Source organism: Tamandua tetradactyla, chromosome 7 (assembly GCF_023851605.1).
Source record: "Tamandua tetradactyla isolate mTamTet1 chromosome 7, mTamTet1.pri, whole genome shotgun sequence".
NCBI classification, from domain to species: Eukaryota; Metazoa; Chordata; class Mammalia; order Pilosa; family Myrmecophagidae; genus Tamandua; species Tamandua tetradactyla.
In genome coordinates this window covers 112,787,045-112,803,580 of record NC_135333.1, presented here as the reverse complement: position 1 = coordinate 112,803,580, position 16,536 = coordinate 112,787,045, and the positions used below count along the sequence as shown (strand labels likewise).

The following is a 16,536-nucleotide window of genomic DNA, read 5'->3' as shown; positions in this document are numbered from 1 at the left end:
CTTTCTTTACAGCATGCCTGATAAGCCATTCTGATGTCTGTGCCTCCCACTTCCTACTGATCCTGTTCTAGTAGGAGCAGGGCTGGGAGTGGAAACACCTTTTACTCAGACCTCTATTATAAAGCTGCCAGGCAAAGTGGGGTAGAACTTGACAGTGTTAAACACAATGAATAAAGTGTTATTCTTGTTCTATTTTCTAGTTTCCAACTAGACTCAACATGGAACTGAATTCCAGCTAGCTTTATTGTGTTTTTACACCATGAGATATAGTCACATTTTAGACTAATGCTTTCACCATCTGTTTGTGATTTCTCTGTGGCAAACCTCTCAGATGTTCCCTGAGGAAGGGCATTGTTTCCCACTCCTTTGCTGTTCTTATCTCTTCTCTTGATCTTTATGCAACTTGTATCCCAGAGGATCCAGTTCAACAAATATTTGCATAAAAACTCCTTTGTCCAGGGTACTGGGCTGGACCCTGGAGGGAATTCAGAGATGAGTAAGAAGCAGTCTTGCCGGCCAGAAGCTTACAATCTAGTGTTTAAAAAGAGAGATATACAGATCTCTGGAAATTTAGAAAGATGACATCTGATTGGGGAAAATCAGAGAAGGCTTTATTGTGGAAACTGAATTTGAGATAGGAATTGTGGATAATTTCAGGCAAGAGTCGTGAAGGAACATTACAGCTGAGGAATGCCAGCATGAGCAAAGCATGGAATCTAGAAATCCCTTTTAGACAGAATAGTGAAAAATGCAGCCAAGCTGGAGCACAGAGAGTGGTGGGAGAAAAAGATAGAAAAGGGTCTATTTTAAGAAGAGTCTCAAAAGCTGAACGGAATTACTTATCTTTTATTTGATAGATCTGCACTGGTCTCCCGGCCTTCACACATGCTTTTTCCTCTGCCTGAAACACTTTTCCCGTTCCTCTTTCTAGTAACTTTTTTCCTACCCCCACCACTAACTTTTAAAAAAATTATTGTTGTGGTAACATAAATACAATGTAACATTTCTCATTTTAACCACTTACAAGTATACAGTTCAATGGTATTAATTACATTCATAATATTATACTACCATCACCACCATCCATTATCAAAATTTTTCTGCCACCCCACACAGCAACTCTATACCCATGAAACATTAACTCCCATATCCTACCCTAACCCCTGACCCTGTTACCCTGTATTCTAATTTCTGATTCTATTAATTTGCATATTCTGATTACTTCGTATAATAATCCAATATTTGTCCTTTTGTGTATGACTTATTTTACTCAAGATAATACCTTCAAGGTTCATCCATGTTGTAGCATGTACCAAAACTTCATCCCTTTTTACAGCTGAATAATATTTCATTGAGCATATATAACACATTTTGTTTATCTGTTGGTGGATACTTAGGTTGCTTCCACCTTTTGTCTATTTTGAATAATACTGTTATAAACATCAATGTGTAAATATCTGTTTGCGTTCCTGCTTTCAGTTCTCTTGGGTATATACCTAGAAGTGGAATTATCAGGTCAGGTCACTTGGTAATTCTAAACTTTCTGAGGACAGCCAGACTGTTTTCCAGAGCAACTAAACCATTTTACGTTCCCAGCAACAATTAATCAGTATTCCTATTGTGCTCGTTTGAAAGGAAGTATGTCCCCTAAGAAAAGCCATGTTTTGATATAAATCCCATTTCTTAAAGGTAGAATAATCCTTATTCAATATTGTATATTTGAAACTGTAATGAGATCATCTCCCTGGTTGATGTGATTTAGTCAAGAATGGTTGTTAAACTGGATTAGGGGATGACATGTCTCCACCCATTTGAGTGGGTCTTGATTGGTTTACTGGAGTCCTATAAAAGAGGAAACATTTTGGAGAAAGAGATTCAGAGAGAGCAGAGAATGCTGCAGCACCATGAAGCAGAGAGTCCTCCAGCCAGCAACCTTTGGAGATGAAGAAGGAAAACGCCTCCCGGGGAGCTTCATGGAACTGGAAGCCAGGAGAAGACGCTAGCAGATGACGCTGTATTCGCCATGCGCCCTTCTAGCTGAGAGAGAAGCCCTGACTGTTTGCCATGTGCCTTCTCACTTGAGAGAGAAACCCTGAACTTTATCAGCCTTCTTGAACCAAGGTATCTTTCCCCGGATGCCTTTGATTGGTTATTTCTATAGACTTGTTTTAATTGGACATTTTCTCAGCCTTAGAACTGTAAACTAGCAACTCATTAAATTCCCCTTGTTAAAAGCCATTCCGTTTCTGGTATATTGCATTCCGGCAGCCAGCAAACTAGAACACCATTTTTCCACATCCTCTCTAACACTTATTGTTTTCCTTTTTTTACTAATAGCCATTTTCGTGGTATGTAGTGGTATCTCATTGTGGTTTTGATTTGCATTTCCCTGATAGCTAATGCTAGTAAGCATTTTTTCAGGTGCTTTTTGGGCATTTATATAACTTCTTTAGAGAAATGTCTGCTCCAGTCATTTGCCCATTGTTTAATTCATTTTTTGTCTGTTTATTGTTGGGTTGTAGGATTTCTTTATATATTCTCTGATACTAAACAATTATCAGCTGTATGGTTTCCAAGTGTTTTCTCCTATTCTGTAGATTGTCTTATTTACTTTCTCTCTTGTCCTAGTCTCTCTCAGTATCTGTATTCTCAGCTGCCAGGCCTGGCAAATTAGGGTAGAATTCTTGGGCAGGACTTTAGGGATTGGCATTCCTTGGTATTTCATTAGGAAGCAGTCCAAAAGTAGAATTAATTCTTACAACAAATATCTGTGGAGTATCTGCACATCTTCCTCCTTTAAGGAACTCTAGTTGAGGAGGATCAACAATATAAGGTAAGTGCCCTGACACAGGGTCCCGCTGATTAGGTCAACAAATGACTTTGGGCCCAGGGCATTGGGCTGTATTTCCAGGGTAATAATACTCACCATTTTCATTTTCAGAGTTGAATGTGGGAGGTGTCCTGTAGCACTCATATTCCTAGCACACATACCTTCCAAACCATTAGCCTTGAACTTTTTATGTAGTAGGGAGATTGGCCTGACCCTGGGTGTCTTATACTGATTCTAGACTGAGTTTGCTCTTACTTATCCTGCAGTCCTCTCCACCTAAGAAGAACCACACCCCAGGGAGAGTTAGGGGGAAGGAAGTGAGAGCTGCACTCACCACTAAACAAGGTGGTTTTGCAACTTTCTGGTAGAAGACAATGTTTTGTTGGGGTGGGAAGGTGGAACCAGGGACAGAAGACTCTGCATACCTACCATCAGATGGTTGTGAGATGAAGTTAGAGACAGATAAACATATGGCTAAACCAAAAAGGAGAATAAAATCAGGCATTTACTTGTAAGGAGGTGGAACTAAACATAAAAATAGTAGATATATATTGAATGGTTACTGTAGGCATTGTGAAAGTGAACTATATGTGTAATATTATTTAATCCTCAGCAATTTCAGGAGATACTGTCTTAATTGGGGAAGGGAAAGATTATGTAAACTTAGGCTCAGGAATTTAAGTGACTTCCCCAAAGCCTGATAGCCACTAAGCAGAAAGGCCAAGATGAGAACCCCTGATCTTAACTATATAGAGTGAGCTCTGGAAGTAAGAGACTCTGCCCCAGGATTAAGAATAGAGACACTTGAAACAGAGTCTCTACTCTCTACTTGAGTCTTCCTCAGACCCCAAACTTGGGTACTCATAAATGTGATTCTCAATCTCCTTTATAGCTTCTTCCCTTCTACTCACTATCACACACCCTAAACCAGCTGAACAATTTTATGAATTCTCATATTCCCATGGCTTTGCTAATGTTGTTGTCTTTGCTTGGAATCCTCTTTCCACCCTCATTCCTTATACTCTCTTCCAATCTAACAACATCATACTTCAAGATAAGCCCATTTGTCCCCTCAGTCTTATTTTCCTTCCTTTTACAATTATTACCTATTTGCTGATTACTGAGAAATAGAGATGAGTAAAATCAAGCACCCAATCCTCAAGGAATTCACAGTTTAAAAGGAGAATAGACAAATAAATATAATGAAATGATAATAGAAGTGTATACAAGGTACAGATGTTGCAAGCACTTATGCGGGAGTAACGGGATGAGGTAGGTGTGCTTAAGTGTCATAGAGGATATGGAATATGAGTTGAGTTTTTAATGGATATTTTCCTGACAGATAAAGTGGGGAAGATCATTCTAGAAAGAGGGAACAGCATTTATGACAAGCAAGGGTGTGGCTTGTTTCAGGAAACTGAGAAAATGTCCAGGAGGAAATCCTGTAGGGAGAAATAATAATGAAAGCTGAGGATTAAAGATGATTCAGATCATTAAGGCTAGTATGCATGCTAGAGTTTGAGCTCTAACTTAATGTCAGGGAGATACTTAATGGACATTTAATAAAAATTTGTTGAAAATGGCTAGAAAGCACATGAAAAATGTTCAACATCACTAGTTATTAGGGAAATGCAGATCAAAACCACAGTGAGATATTTCACACCTACTAGAATGGCCATTTAAAAAAAACCAGAAAATTACAGGTGCTGGAGAGGATGTGGAGAAATAGGAACACTTGTTCATTGCCATTGGGAGCGTAGAATGGTGCAACCACTGTGGAAGGTGGTTTGGGGAACTTAAGTATAGAATGCTGTATGATTCAGCAATCCCTTTAGTATGTATATACTCAGAACTGAAAGTATGGATGAAAATAGACATTTGCATGCTGACGTTCATAGAGGCATTGTATACATTTGCCAATAGTTGAAAAGAGTCCACATGTCCATCTACAGATGAATGGATAAACAAACTGTGGCATATATATATATATGAAGGAATATTATGCAGCTGTAAGAAGGAATGAGGTCCTGATGCATGCAACAATGTGGATGAACCTTGAGAACATTATGGTGAGTGAAATAAGCCAGATACATAAGGACAAATATTTTAAGGTCTCACTAATACAAGCTAATTATAATGAGCAAACTTTGGGAGTTAAAATCTAGAGTATAGGTTACCAGGAGATAGAAAAAGGGAAGAGAATGGGCAGAGGATGTTTAATTTGTAAAGAATGTTTAATAAGGTTTATTGTGAATATTCAGAAATGGATAGCACAATGCTATGCAATGGTAGCACAATATGTAAGTATATCTAACAATGCTGAGTGTGAGTATGTTTGAAAGGGGGAGGCTAGCATCATCTATGTTACTACAAAGAAAGCTAGAGGATAAAACATGAAACCGTATAACATAGCGAAACCTGTGGTGGGTGAAAATTGTGGCTAATTGTACAAATAGAAGAAAGTTCTTACGTGAACTAGAACAAATGTGCATCTCTATTGCAAGGTGTTAATAATAGGGTGGTATATGAGAAGAAATACAATTAATGCAAGCTAAGGACTATAGTTAACAGTGTCATGATGATATTCTTTCATCAATTATAACAAAGGCACTAAACCATGAAGTATCAATAATAGGGAGGTAAAAGGAGTATGGGATTTTTTTTCTGGAGAAATGATAGTGTTCTTACATTGGTTGTGGTGGTGAATGCATAACTATCTGATTATACCAAGAGCCATTGATTGAACACTTTGGATGGATTGTATGGTATGTGAATAAAACTGTTTTTTTTTTTAAAGGTAAAAACAAAAACATGAGCCAAAGGGAAGAGAGCTAATAGATTGGAAAGAACAGAAATAGAAGCTAAATTTATTTCCATATATACCTTATATTGTAGATTTCACTTTGGGACCATGTAATATTTTATATAATTATAAAACCAAAATCAGATTATTAAAACGCAACATCTAATACTAAAAGAAAAAGAAAAGAAGTTGACTATCTTTTCTTTGACTACGCATTGTCAGCATACCCACTTTGGAAATAACTAACTAAAACCACAGGAACAACAAAGAATTCTCATTGACACCACTGGAGGATGCTAGAAAACCAGTTCATCTTTTGGAAAACTAGTAAATAAAAGGAAAGAATCAAGTATTTTTTCTACCTTTTCTGTCCAAACTCTACTTCAGAATAACTGCCTAAATGATGAGGGAAGGTTTCTTGTTATAATATTCTAATTATTAAAGGAAAGAATGAAAAATTAGACTATCACAGTTTTACAACCCTAATGAATTAATGGAGCTAGGCAATAATCATCAATGGAACTATCTCAAAATTAAGTCAAACCCTGAATACCTCCTGATTGAAGTATACACCACCACTTCTGAAGGAGACGTTTGTCTTAGTTTGCCAGGGCTCCTATAACATATAGTACAGACTGGTTGGCTTTAACAACAGGAATATTTGGTCTCATAGTTTTGGAGGCTAGAAATCCAAAATCACGGTGTCAGCAGAATCATTTTTTTTGGAAGCCTGTAATGATTTGGTGCTGACTTGCGGGCAGTTATGGACTGCCTGTTTGTACCTTTGTCACATGGCCGTCTATCTCCTACTTTGCTCTGCCTATATGGACTCCAGTCATATTGAATTAAACCCACCCTGATTCAATTTGGCCTCATCTTAAAAAGATCTCTGGGGTCGTCCCTCAGTGGCAGAATTCTCACCTGCCATGCCGGAGCCCTGGGTTTGATTCCGGGAGCCTGTCCGTACCAAAAAAAAAAAAAAAAAAAAGATCTTTGAAGATCTTATTTACAGACAAGTTCACATCTACAGGACTGGAGGTTATAACTTGAACATGTCTTAGTGGGAGTCATGATTGAATCCATAACACTTCCCAGAAAAATGAATCTTAAGTACCTCTGACTACCAACTCAAAGGAAATACAGAAGAGAGAGAAATTGTGGGGTGCAAATTAGAAAAATCCCAACTATGGCAAATTTGGCAGGACATATAATCTGGTTTACTCAGTAATGACAAAAAAAAAATTGGCAAGGAAGAAAAGAAAAAGAGAGATGGAGGGGAAAACCCATAGATTAAAAGGGATTTTAAAAATACCATTCAATTGCAACGAATGGACTTTATTTAGTTCCTGATTCGGACAAAGAGTCCTTATCTTTTAGGAAAATATATTGAAATATTTACAGACCCAAAACAAAATTTGTTTAGCAAATGAATGGGAAATCAGTAGGAGGTTTTGAGTAGTGACATGACTTGAGACTTAATTAGATTGCCTTTTATAAATGTAACTTTGACAGGGATATGGATGGGCTCATTAAAAGCTAAAAGTACTGTAGGTCTGTTGCAGCAGACCAGGTGAGAAACAATGAAGACCTGAACTAAGCCTATGGCAGTGAAACTACGGAACATGGAATGGTTTCCAGAGATAACAGGAGGTGAGAGTGGGATTGACATGCCTGTTGAGTGATTTGATGAAAGGACAGACAAATAGTTGAGGGTGAGATTCTAACTTTGGCGTGGGGAGATGGTGGCGTGCCGCCTTCGAAGAGGATGGTTTTAAGTAGAAGAGTCAGGGTTTTCTTGCCATATGTAATTACTTATTTTTGAGTCTCTCCTATAACAAGAATGTATATAAGAACAGGGACTGAGTCTTCTTCCTGTCCATGCCCCTTGTATTGGCACCGAGGCCTCAGTGATGATTGACTCTCAGGTTTCCCAGAGGAGAGGAAACAGACGTAGCTAGCATTCATTTCTATCTCACTTTCAAATGTATTATATCAGGGCTTCTCAAAGTTTTTCATAAGGATTCCTGACCAGAGAGCAGTTCCCTACCCACCTCTCTAACCTCATCTACCATCTACCCAGAGGAATCTAAAGCTATGGATGGAAGAGGATCTCTCAAGTGAAAAATATCTTCAAGGCTGATGCTTTATATTTAAAAGACATGTACATTTTGCATTCTTCTCATTATCCTTGTTTTAACATAATGCTCCCTCTCTCCCCCTAAAAAAAACTTTAAATAACAATACCGTTCCAGAAAGATGTACTCTATTATACTGGACTTTATATGTATTACTACAGCTCACTGTTGTGTACCCCCAGGTACCCCAATGATTGTTTTTACTACATCATGTTACATTCCTTACTCTGTTCACTGCAGTTACATCTGAAATTAATTCTGAGAGAAGCTAGGATCATATGAGGCAAACAGAGAAGAGAGAGTTGATTGTAACCTTTTGGGCCTTTCTGGCTTATTTCTTTAGGTACTACAGAAGTTGGGGAAAACTGTGGAAACCAAAGATGAACGGTTTGAACAAAGTGCTAACAACTTCTACCAGCAACAGGTAAGCTGGAAGGTGGGGAAGGAAAGCTTGGAGGAAGAAAGAAGACATGAAGCCTAAGTGGCAGAAGAACAGCAGGTTCTAAAAATCAGCAAACATCCCTACCAGCCCATCTTCCCCCAAGGGTAAAGGCCATAGGGTGATTCGCTATTTATCCTCCTGGGAACCACAGAAACTTATCTTTGCTGTTCCTCCTGTCCCTGGGAATTTTGGGGACAAATGAATATTAATTCTTTTTTCCTACTGGTTCCCCTCAGGAATTCCAAGTACAGTGGCGTTAACAGAAAATCAAAATCAAAGTGAGCCCCTTCTACCTTAGTTTTTAGCTATGTCATACCCAAGCCCCACCCATGCTCTTTACTCTAAAATAATACCTCCATCTTTTCACCAGTCATTCCCTCTACCAAACCTCCTATTCTTACTATTCCTTCAATCTCAACTAGGTATTACAAATATTTTTATGTAGAATATTTACATTAAGAAGTAGATAACTTAGAGTGTAACCTTCCGTAGGATATTTGACTTTTCATCTAACATTTGCCAGGCATCATACTGGTGCTTCACCTGCATTATTTCATTTAATTCCCATATCAGCTCTGAAGATTGCTATCCCCTCTTTATAATATAAGGGAATTGGACTTCCGGGCCAAGATGGCGGCTTAACAATGTGCGCATTTTAGTTCATCCTCCAGAATAACTACTAAATAACCAGAAACAGTACAGAACAGCTCCTGGGCCACGTTAATTACCGGACACACAGTGTACCTCAGTCTGGACCAGCTGGACTGGCTGCGAGCCCCCCCAGAACTGTGAGTTCACCAAGCTGCGGTGGCTGGTGCCCCTCCCCCACAGGTTGCTTCCCAGAGCGGAAAGGAAAGAGACTTTACCAGCAGCAGGGGCTGAGCCCAACCAAAGGCCAATTGTGGAATTAATTAACAAATTCTGACTACTGAAAACAGGCCCCCGGCTCAGGTGAACCTGATCAAAGCGGAGGTTGCTTATTTTTGCCCTGGCGCCAAGGGGGCAGGGCTGATGGAAAAAGGGGGAAAAAAAGAAGGAAACAGAGGTTTTTGTGTGGCTGCATTTCCACAAAGGCTTGACTGCCTTTGGATAAAGCACCAAGGCTCCTCAGGCTGCAATTGCCCCAAGCATAGGCAGAAACAAGCTTGTTTGAGGGCTTGTCTGGAATCTGTGCCTTCCCCAGGGGAGGGGTGAAGCCCAACTCAGGTGGAATCCTTCCCTCAAGGAATTCAGACACCAGGGCTTGGTAATGTGAAGCCATTAAAACCAGCCTACAACCTCTCCTCTGTCTCCACCACATCCCCAGCAGGGAAAGTCTGCCAAAGTTAAAGGTACCGCATCATCTTATGCTGGTGGGACCTGCAGGCAGACAAGCACCACATACTGGGCAGAATAAGAAAAACAGAGCCCAGAGACTTCACAGGAAAGTCTTTCAACCTGCTAGGTCTCACCCTCAGGGAAAACCGACACAGGTGACTCTTTCCTCCTGCTAGGAGGCCAGTTGGTCTGGGAAAATCTGGCTGGGGTCTATAATACCTAAGTAGACCCTCCTAAGTGTGTGTGTGGGGAAGGCCCCATACAAGCAGGGCAAGAAACAAGAAAACAAGAACTGAAAAATTCTCCTCTGTTAAACAAAACTTAAGCTAGAGGTCCAGATAAAGCTGAACTGAAGATCAAAGAACAGATAGACAACAAATTCATCTAGCAAGAAAACCCTAGGTAAGAGAAGTGCAAGCAATCTCCAGAATAAACTAATTAAGGTAATTAAATGTCTAGACACCAGCAAAAAATAACAAATCACACTAGGAAAACTGAAGATATGGCCCAGTCAAAGGAACAAACCAACAATTCAAATGAGATACAGAAGCTGAAACAATTAATTCAGAATATGCGAACAGACATGGAAAGCCTCATCAAAAACCAAATCAATGAATTGAGGGAGGATATAAAGAAGGCAAGGATGGGAAAAAAAGTAGAAATCGAAAGTCTGAAAAAACAAATCACAGAACCTATGGGAATGAAAGGCACAGTAGAAGAGATGAAAAAAACAATGGAAACCTACAGTGCTAGATTTCAAGAGGCAGAACACAGGATTAATGAACTGGAGGACGGAACATCTGAAATCCGACAAGAAAAAGAAAATATAGGGGAAAAAATGGAAAAATATGAGCAGGGACTCAGGGAACTGAAAGACGATATGAAGCGCACGAATATACATGTTGTGGGTGTCCTAGAAGGAGAAGAGAAGGGAAAAAGAGGAGAAAAACTAATGGAGGAAATTATCACTGAAAATTTCCCAACTCTTATGAAAGTCTTAAAATTACAGATCCAAGAAGTACAGAGTACCCCAAAGAGAATAGATCCAAATAGACATACTCCAAGACATTTACTAATCACAATGTCAGAGGTCAAAGAGAAACAGAGAATCTTGAAAGCAGAAAGAGAAAAGCAATCCATCATGTACAAGGGAAGCCCAATAAGACTATGCATAGATTTCTCAGCAGAAACCATGGAGGCGAGAAGACAGTGGGATGATATATTTAAATTATTAAAAGAGAAAAACTGCCAACCAAGCATTCTATATCCAGCAAAATTGTCCTTCAAAAATGATGGAGAAATTAAAACACTTTCAGGCAAAAAAATCACTGAGAGATTTGTGACCAAGAAACGAGCTCTGCAAGAAATACTAAAGAGAGCACTAGAGACAGATATGAAAAGACAGAAGAGAGAGATGTGGGGAAGAGTATAGAAAGGAAGACTATGAGTAAAGGTAAAAAGAAGGAAAATTAGATATGACCTATAAAATTCAGAAGGCAAAATAGTAGAAGAAAGTACTACCCATGCAGTAATAACACTAAATTTTAATGATTAAACTCCCCATCAACAGAAATAGACTGGCAGAATGGATTAAAAAACAGGACCCATCTATATGCTGTATCTACTCAGAGGACATGAAGGCAAGGACACAAACGGATATTTGCACACCAATGTTTGCAGCAGCATTATTTACAATTACCAAGAGATGGAAGCAGCCAAAATGTCCATCAGCAGACGGGTGGCTAAATAAACTGTGGCGTATACATACAATGGAATATTATACAGCTGTAAGACAGAATAAAATTATGAAGTATGTAACAACATGGATGGACCTTAAGGACATTATGCTGAGTGTGATTAGCCAAAAACAGAAGGACAAATACTGTATGGTCTCACTGATATGAACTGACATTAGTGAAAAAACTTGGAATATTTCGTTGGTAGCAGTGACCATCAGGAGATAGAAATCAATAAGATATTGGTAACTGGAGCTGAAGGGATACAGATGGTGCAACAGGACTGAATATAAAAACTCAGAAATGGACAGCACAGTGCTACCTAATTGTAATACAATTATGTTCAAACACTGAATGAAGCTGAATGTGAGAATGATGGAGGAGGGCTGGGGGCATAAATGATATCACAAAGAAAGATAGATGATAAAGATTGAGATGGAATAATCTAGGAATGCCTAGAGTGTATAATGATAGTGAGTAACTGTACAAATTGAAAAATATTTTTGCATGAGGAAGAACAAAGGAATGTCATTACTGCAGGGTGCTGAAAATAGATGATAATTCATATTTTAAAATGTCACCTTATGTGTGAGACTAAAGCAAAAAATGTTTATTTGGTACAAAATTTATATTTTGGCCAGTTCATCTCCTAATATAGCTTATGTAGATAGTTGGTTGAACAACATAAATACATGGAACCTTGGGTAGGACATGAGATTTTGTTGGTTTGTCCAAAGTGATGCCCCGATAAATCCCAGAGTGATTTGATCAGTGAGTGGAAAAGTATTTGCAAAGTCCCCTTCAGGGAATGGTGAGAACAGGGGAAAATTCAACCTCCCCAAGTTGAATTCTTGATATTCTCACAAGCAGTGTGGACAACCAAAGCTATAGGCTGAGCCCCCAGTCTTGGGGTTTGTTCATATGAAACTTAACCCCACAAAGAATAGGTCAAGCCTACTTAAAATTAGGCCTAAGAGTCACCCCCAAGGTAACCTCTTTTGTTGCTCAGATGTGGCCTCTCTCTCTAGCCAATACAACAAGCAAACTCACCACCTTCCCCCTGTCTACATGGGACATGACTCCCAGGGGTGTGGACCTTCCTGGCAACGTGGGACAGAAATCCCAGAATGAGCTGAGACTCAGTATCAAGGGACTGAGAAAAACTCTAGAATGAGCTGAGACACAGCATCAAGAGATTGAGAAAACCTTCTCGACCAAAAGGGGGAAGAGTGAAATGAGGCAAAGTGTCAATGGCCGAGAGATTAATGTTATCCTGGAGGTTATTCTTACGCATTAAGTAGATATCACCTTGTTATTCAAGATGTAATGTAGAGACTGGAGGGAACTGCCTGAAAATGTAGAGCTGTGTTCCAGTAGCCATGTTTCTTGATGATGATTGTATAATGATATAGCTTTAACAGTGTGACTGTGTGATTGTGAAAACCTTGTGTCTGATGCTCCTTTTATCTACCTTGTCAACAGAAAGTAGAACATAGGGAATAAAAATAAGTAATAGGGGGAACAAATGTTACAATCAATTTAGTTTGAAAAGCTAGTGATCAATGAAAGGGAGGGGTTAGAGGTATGGTATGTAAAATTTTTTTTCTGTTTTCATTTTATTTTTCTGTGGTCCTTTTATTTCTTTTTCTGAATTGATGCGAATGTTCTAAGAAATGATCATGATGATGAATATGCAACTATGTGATGATATTGTGAATTACTGATTATATATGTAGAACGCAATGAGCATATATTAGGAATGTTTGTGTTTCTTTCTTGTAATTTTTTTTAATTAATAAAAAATTATAATATAAGGGAATTATTAACTTCAATGAATATGTAGCTTAATTGAATTATATAAAAACAAATTTTATATTGACGTATTAGCTATTATCTAGTTCAGTAGTTGATTATATCTCAGAATCATTTAGGAAAAAATTTAATGCAAAATCTCTAGGAGTAGAACCTGGGAATCTATACTTTTAAACTTTTTCAAATGGAAAACTTCAAGTGTACACAAAGTTAGAGAGATTTTTATAGTAAATCCATGTCAGAAAGCTTCAGTAATTTATCAACTCATTGGCAATCTTGTTTCATCTATGTCCTTACCCACTTCCCTCATCCCTGATTATTTTGAAACAGATTCCGGGTAACATCATTTCATCCATACAAACTTATTATGATTCTTTAAGACAAGAACTTTTTAAAAAAATTGAACCACAATACAATTATCACACCTATAACATATTTTTCTGTTAAACATTATTTATTCATTAGAGCAAGTCAGAAAGTACATCAAGAAAAAAAGAAGATAATGAACTTAAAAAATAGTGATGATTTCACACCCTTACAAGTTACAACCACTGTTGTTTTATAACATCACAATTACTTTGCTCTGTATCTCTATAATATTCTAAATATATCCATGGTAAATATAAACATTAGGCTTACAAAAGTGAGATTAATTTATACATATCTCATAGTTTATATAGTTTTGCAGCTTGCCTTTTTTACTTAACAGTATAATGCAAATATCTTCAGATTAAGTATTCAAGTAAAACACAAATTTCAGTGATATCTAAAACAGTTATCAATAATTCCCTAATATCATAAAATAGCCAATGTTCAAATTTTCTTGTCATAATTTTTTTTACAGATTTTTTTATGGCTTATTTGTTGATGATTGATTGTTCTGCAGAGTTTCTTGTGGTCTAAATTTTGCTGATTGCATCCCCATGGTATTGTTTAACATATTCTTCTGTGTTTTCTGTAAAATGGTAGTTAAATCTAGAATCTTGATGAGATTCAGGTTTTTGTGTGTGTTTGTTTTGGTGGCAAAAATACTTCATAGGTGATGTTATGTCCATCAAGAAGCAAATAATGTCTGGTTGCTTCTTTTTTTGTGATATTAACATTCATAGGGGATCCTTGACTAGGGAATCTGTGTTCTGTATTAATTTCCTATATAATTAGGATGCAGTAACTAGTCTGAGAATAGCATTAGGCAACCACGAATCTAGTCATTTTACCAGTGAAGGGAAATAGGACTTGATTGTAAAGGGAAATGATTTAATCAGGGTAACAGCATTTAAGTTGCATTACTATTATTCAGTCATAAACCCTGTGCTTTTTTTCTCTGTACATCACTGGAGGGCCTTCTTGGACCTCTTTTTAACTGTAACAACTGTCCTACTTCCAACTCCAACATGAGAAAAGCAGAAATCAGTAAGTTGACATCCACTTCGAAAGTTTTTGATTCTTTTTTTTTAAAATAGTTTTATTGACAAAACAACATGCAAACAAACTTTTTTTTTTTAACACAAACATTCTTAACATGCAAGCATTCCATACTTGGTGTACAAACAGTGGCTCACAATATCATCACATAGTTGTGTATTCATCACCATGATCATTTCTTAGAACATTTGCATCACTACAGAAAAAGAAAAAGAAAGAAAAAGAAAAAACTCATACCCCTTACTCTTCCCTCTCATTGACCACTAGTATTTCCATTTACCCAATGTATTTTAACTGTTCCCCCTATTTTTTCTCTATACCCCTTACCACTCCCTTTCATTGATCACTAATATTTCAATCAAGTCAATTTATTTTAACATTTGTTCCCCTTATTATTTGTTTATTTTCTATCTATATTTTTTACTCATCTGTCCATACCATTGATAAAAGGATCATTAGACACAAGGTTTTCACAATCACAAAGTCACATTGCGAAAGCTATATCATTGTACAATCATCTTCAAGAAACATGGCTACTGGAACACAGCTCTCCAGTTTCAGGCACTTCCCTCTAGCCTCTCTAATATACCTTAAGGTTTCTGATTCTTAGTCCATTCTGTCCTTCAGTCTTCTCTTTCCCTCTCTCTGCTTTGTAGATGAATTCCCAGAGGAGTCATCCTTTAAGGGCAGTTGTGTGGGTAGAAAGGTAGGAAATAAAGGAAGGCTATCAAGAAGAGTAAGAGATCATTCAGGACAATCCCCTCAGAATTCCCTGTGCAAGCCCACCATCTAAACATCATTTGAGGGGTGAAAATATGCTTGAGAAATGAAACAGAGTTAGGAATCAGGAAAAACTAACTGACTGAGAGATTGGTACACCCGTGGTAACTGGTGGTTAAATAAACTTGAATATTCTCCTCTTGGTAAGTTTGTTTAACGAACATTTCCTGAATATCTGCTGCATGCCAGGCTCTGTGCTGTATGCTGGAACTTTAACATGAAGAAGACAATCTGCCTGCCTTGAAAGCTCTCGCAGTTTAAGGAAGACAACGCTGACAATTCAGTCAGGTCTGAGGCTAGACCTGGGTGGCTAAGATGAACAGGAGGAAAAAAGACAAGGGTAAAGAGATTGATAGTGAAGGGTACCAGAAGTTGGACATATTGGTCATGTGCCCTGTATCTCATCCACAGTCAGCCTGTAGGTAAATTTTTTATTAATAGCTTTTCCTGTTATTCCCAGCATTCCCAGATTCCAGACCAAATTTCTATAGGTATCCTTTAAGGCTTTGCTTTTTCTCCCCTTACCCCCCCACCTCTTCACCCTCTAACAATGTAACTTCATTTTCCCCTCTTGGATCTCTATTATATGAAGCATTTTCAGCACTTATTCAAGGTTTGGTCATGTTAATTTACATTTGTTTTGCTGAGTGTCTAAGTTTCTCTGAGCTCAGTTTTCTCACAGCAAGTAGGACATCACCCAGGATAAGTAGCATCTTCTCCATCCTCAGTGCCCCAATCTCTTAGAACATAGCTATATATACCTGAGTGTTTAAAACAAGCTTCAGGGAAAAATAGTTCATTAACTAACTGAGACTATTTATATAAGGGGTAGGAACGACTGATTCAGATCTTTATGGTGATGTCAAGAATTTGGCAAGGATTCAGAGAGCAGAAGTGATAAAATCATCAGATTTAGATCTGTAAATGACCTTACCCTGCATTTATAGATGAGGAAATTGAAACCAAAAGAGAATGACTTGCTAGTTGGTGGTAAGCCAGGTTTCCTGACTCCCAAACAAGTTAGACGCTAAGAATGAGAAAGCCACATCTGTCAGGAAAGAAGAAAGAATAATCAGGGATTATTTCACCTGGAAATATTTCAGGAGAAGACAGAAAGGTCAGCAAAGTGAAATGACATCCACGATGTCCCTTCCCTCTCCCTATACATCATCTCCTCCAAGGGAAGAGCAAAAACATAAAAGAGGAATTTTATGACCAAGAGGCTTGATTCTAAAACAGAAATAGACAGGCTTTAT

General features: G+C 38.0%; 1 protein-coding gene across 5 annotated transcripts in view; it reads left to right on the top strand.

The window, feature by feature from the left end:
• The window catches only part of BIN2 (bridging integrator 2), a 38,613-nt gene that overhangs the window by 3,158 nt on the left and 18,919 nt on the right, over positions 1–16,536 (top strand). For 3 of the 5 annotated variants that reach the window (XM_077110711.1, XM_077110709.1, XM_077110713.1), the window contains one exon: positions 8,112–8,192. The exons of 1 other annotated variant lie outside the window; for it this stretch is intronic. In XM_077110711.1, the coding sequence (XP_076966826.1) occupies positions 8,112–8,192 (81 nt within the window). Of the gene's footprint in view, positions 1–8,111; positions 8,193–16,536 lie in introns of those variants that run through there. One more of the 5 variants, XM_077110712.1, reaches the window with a different exon arrangement.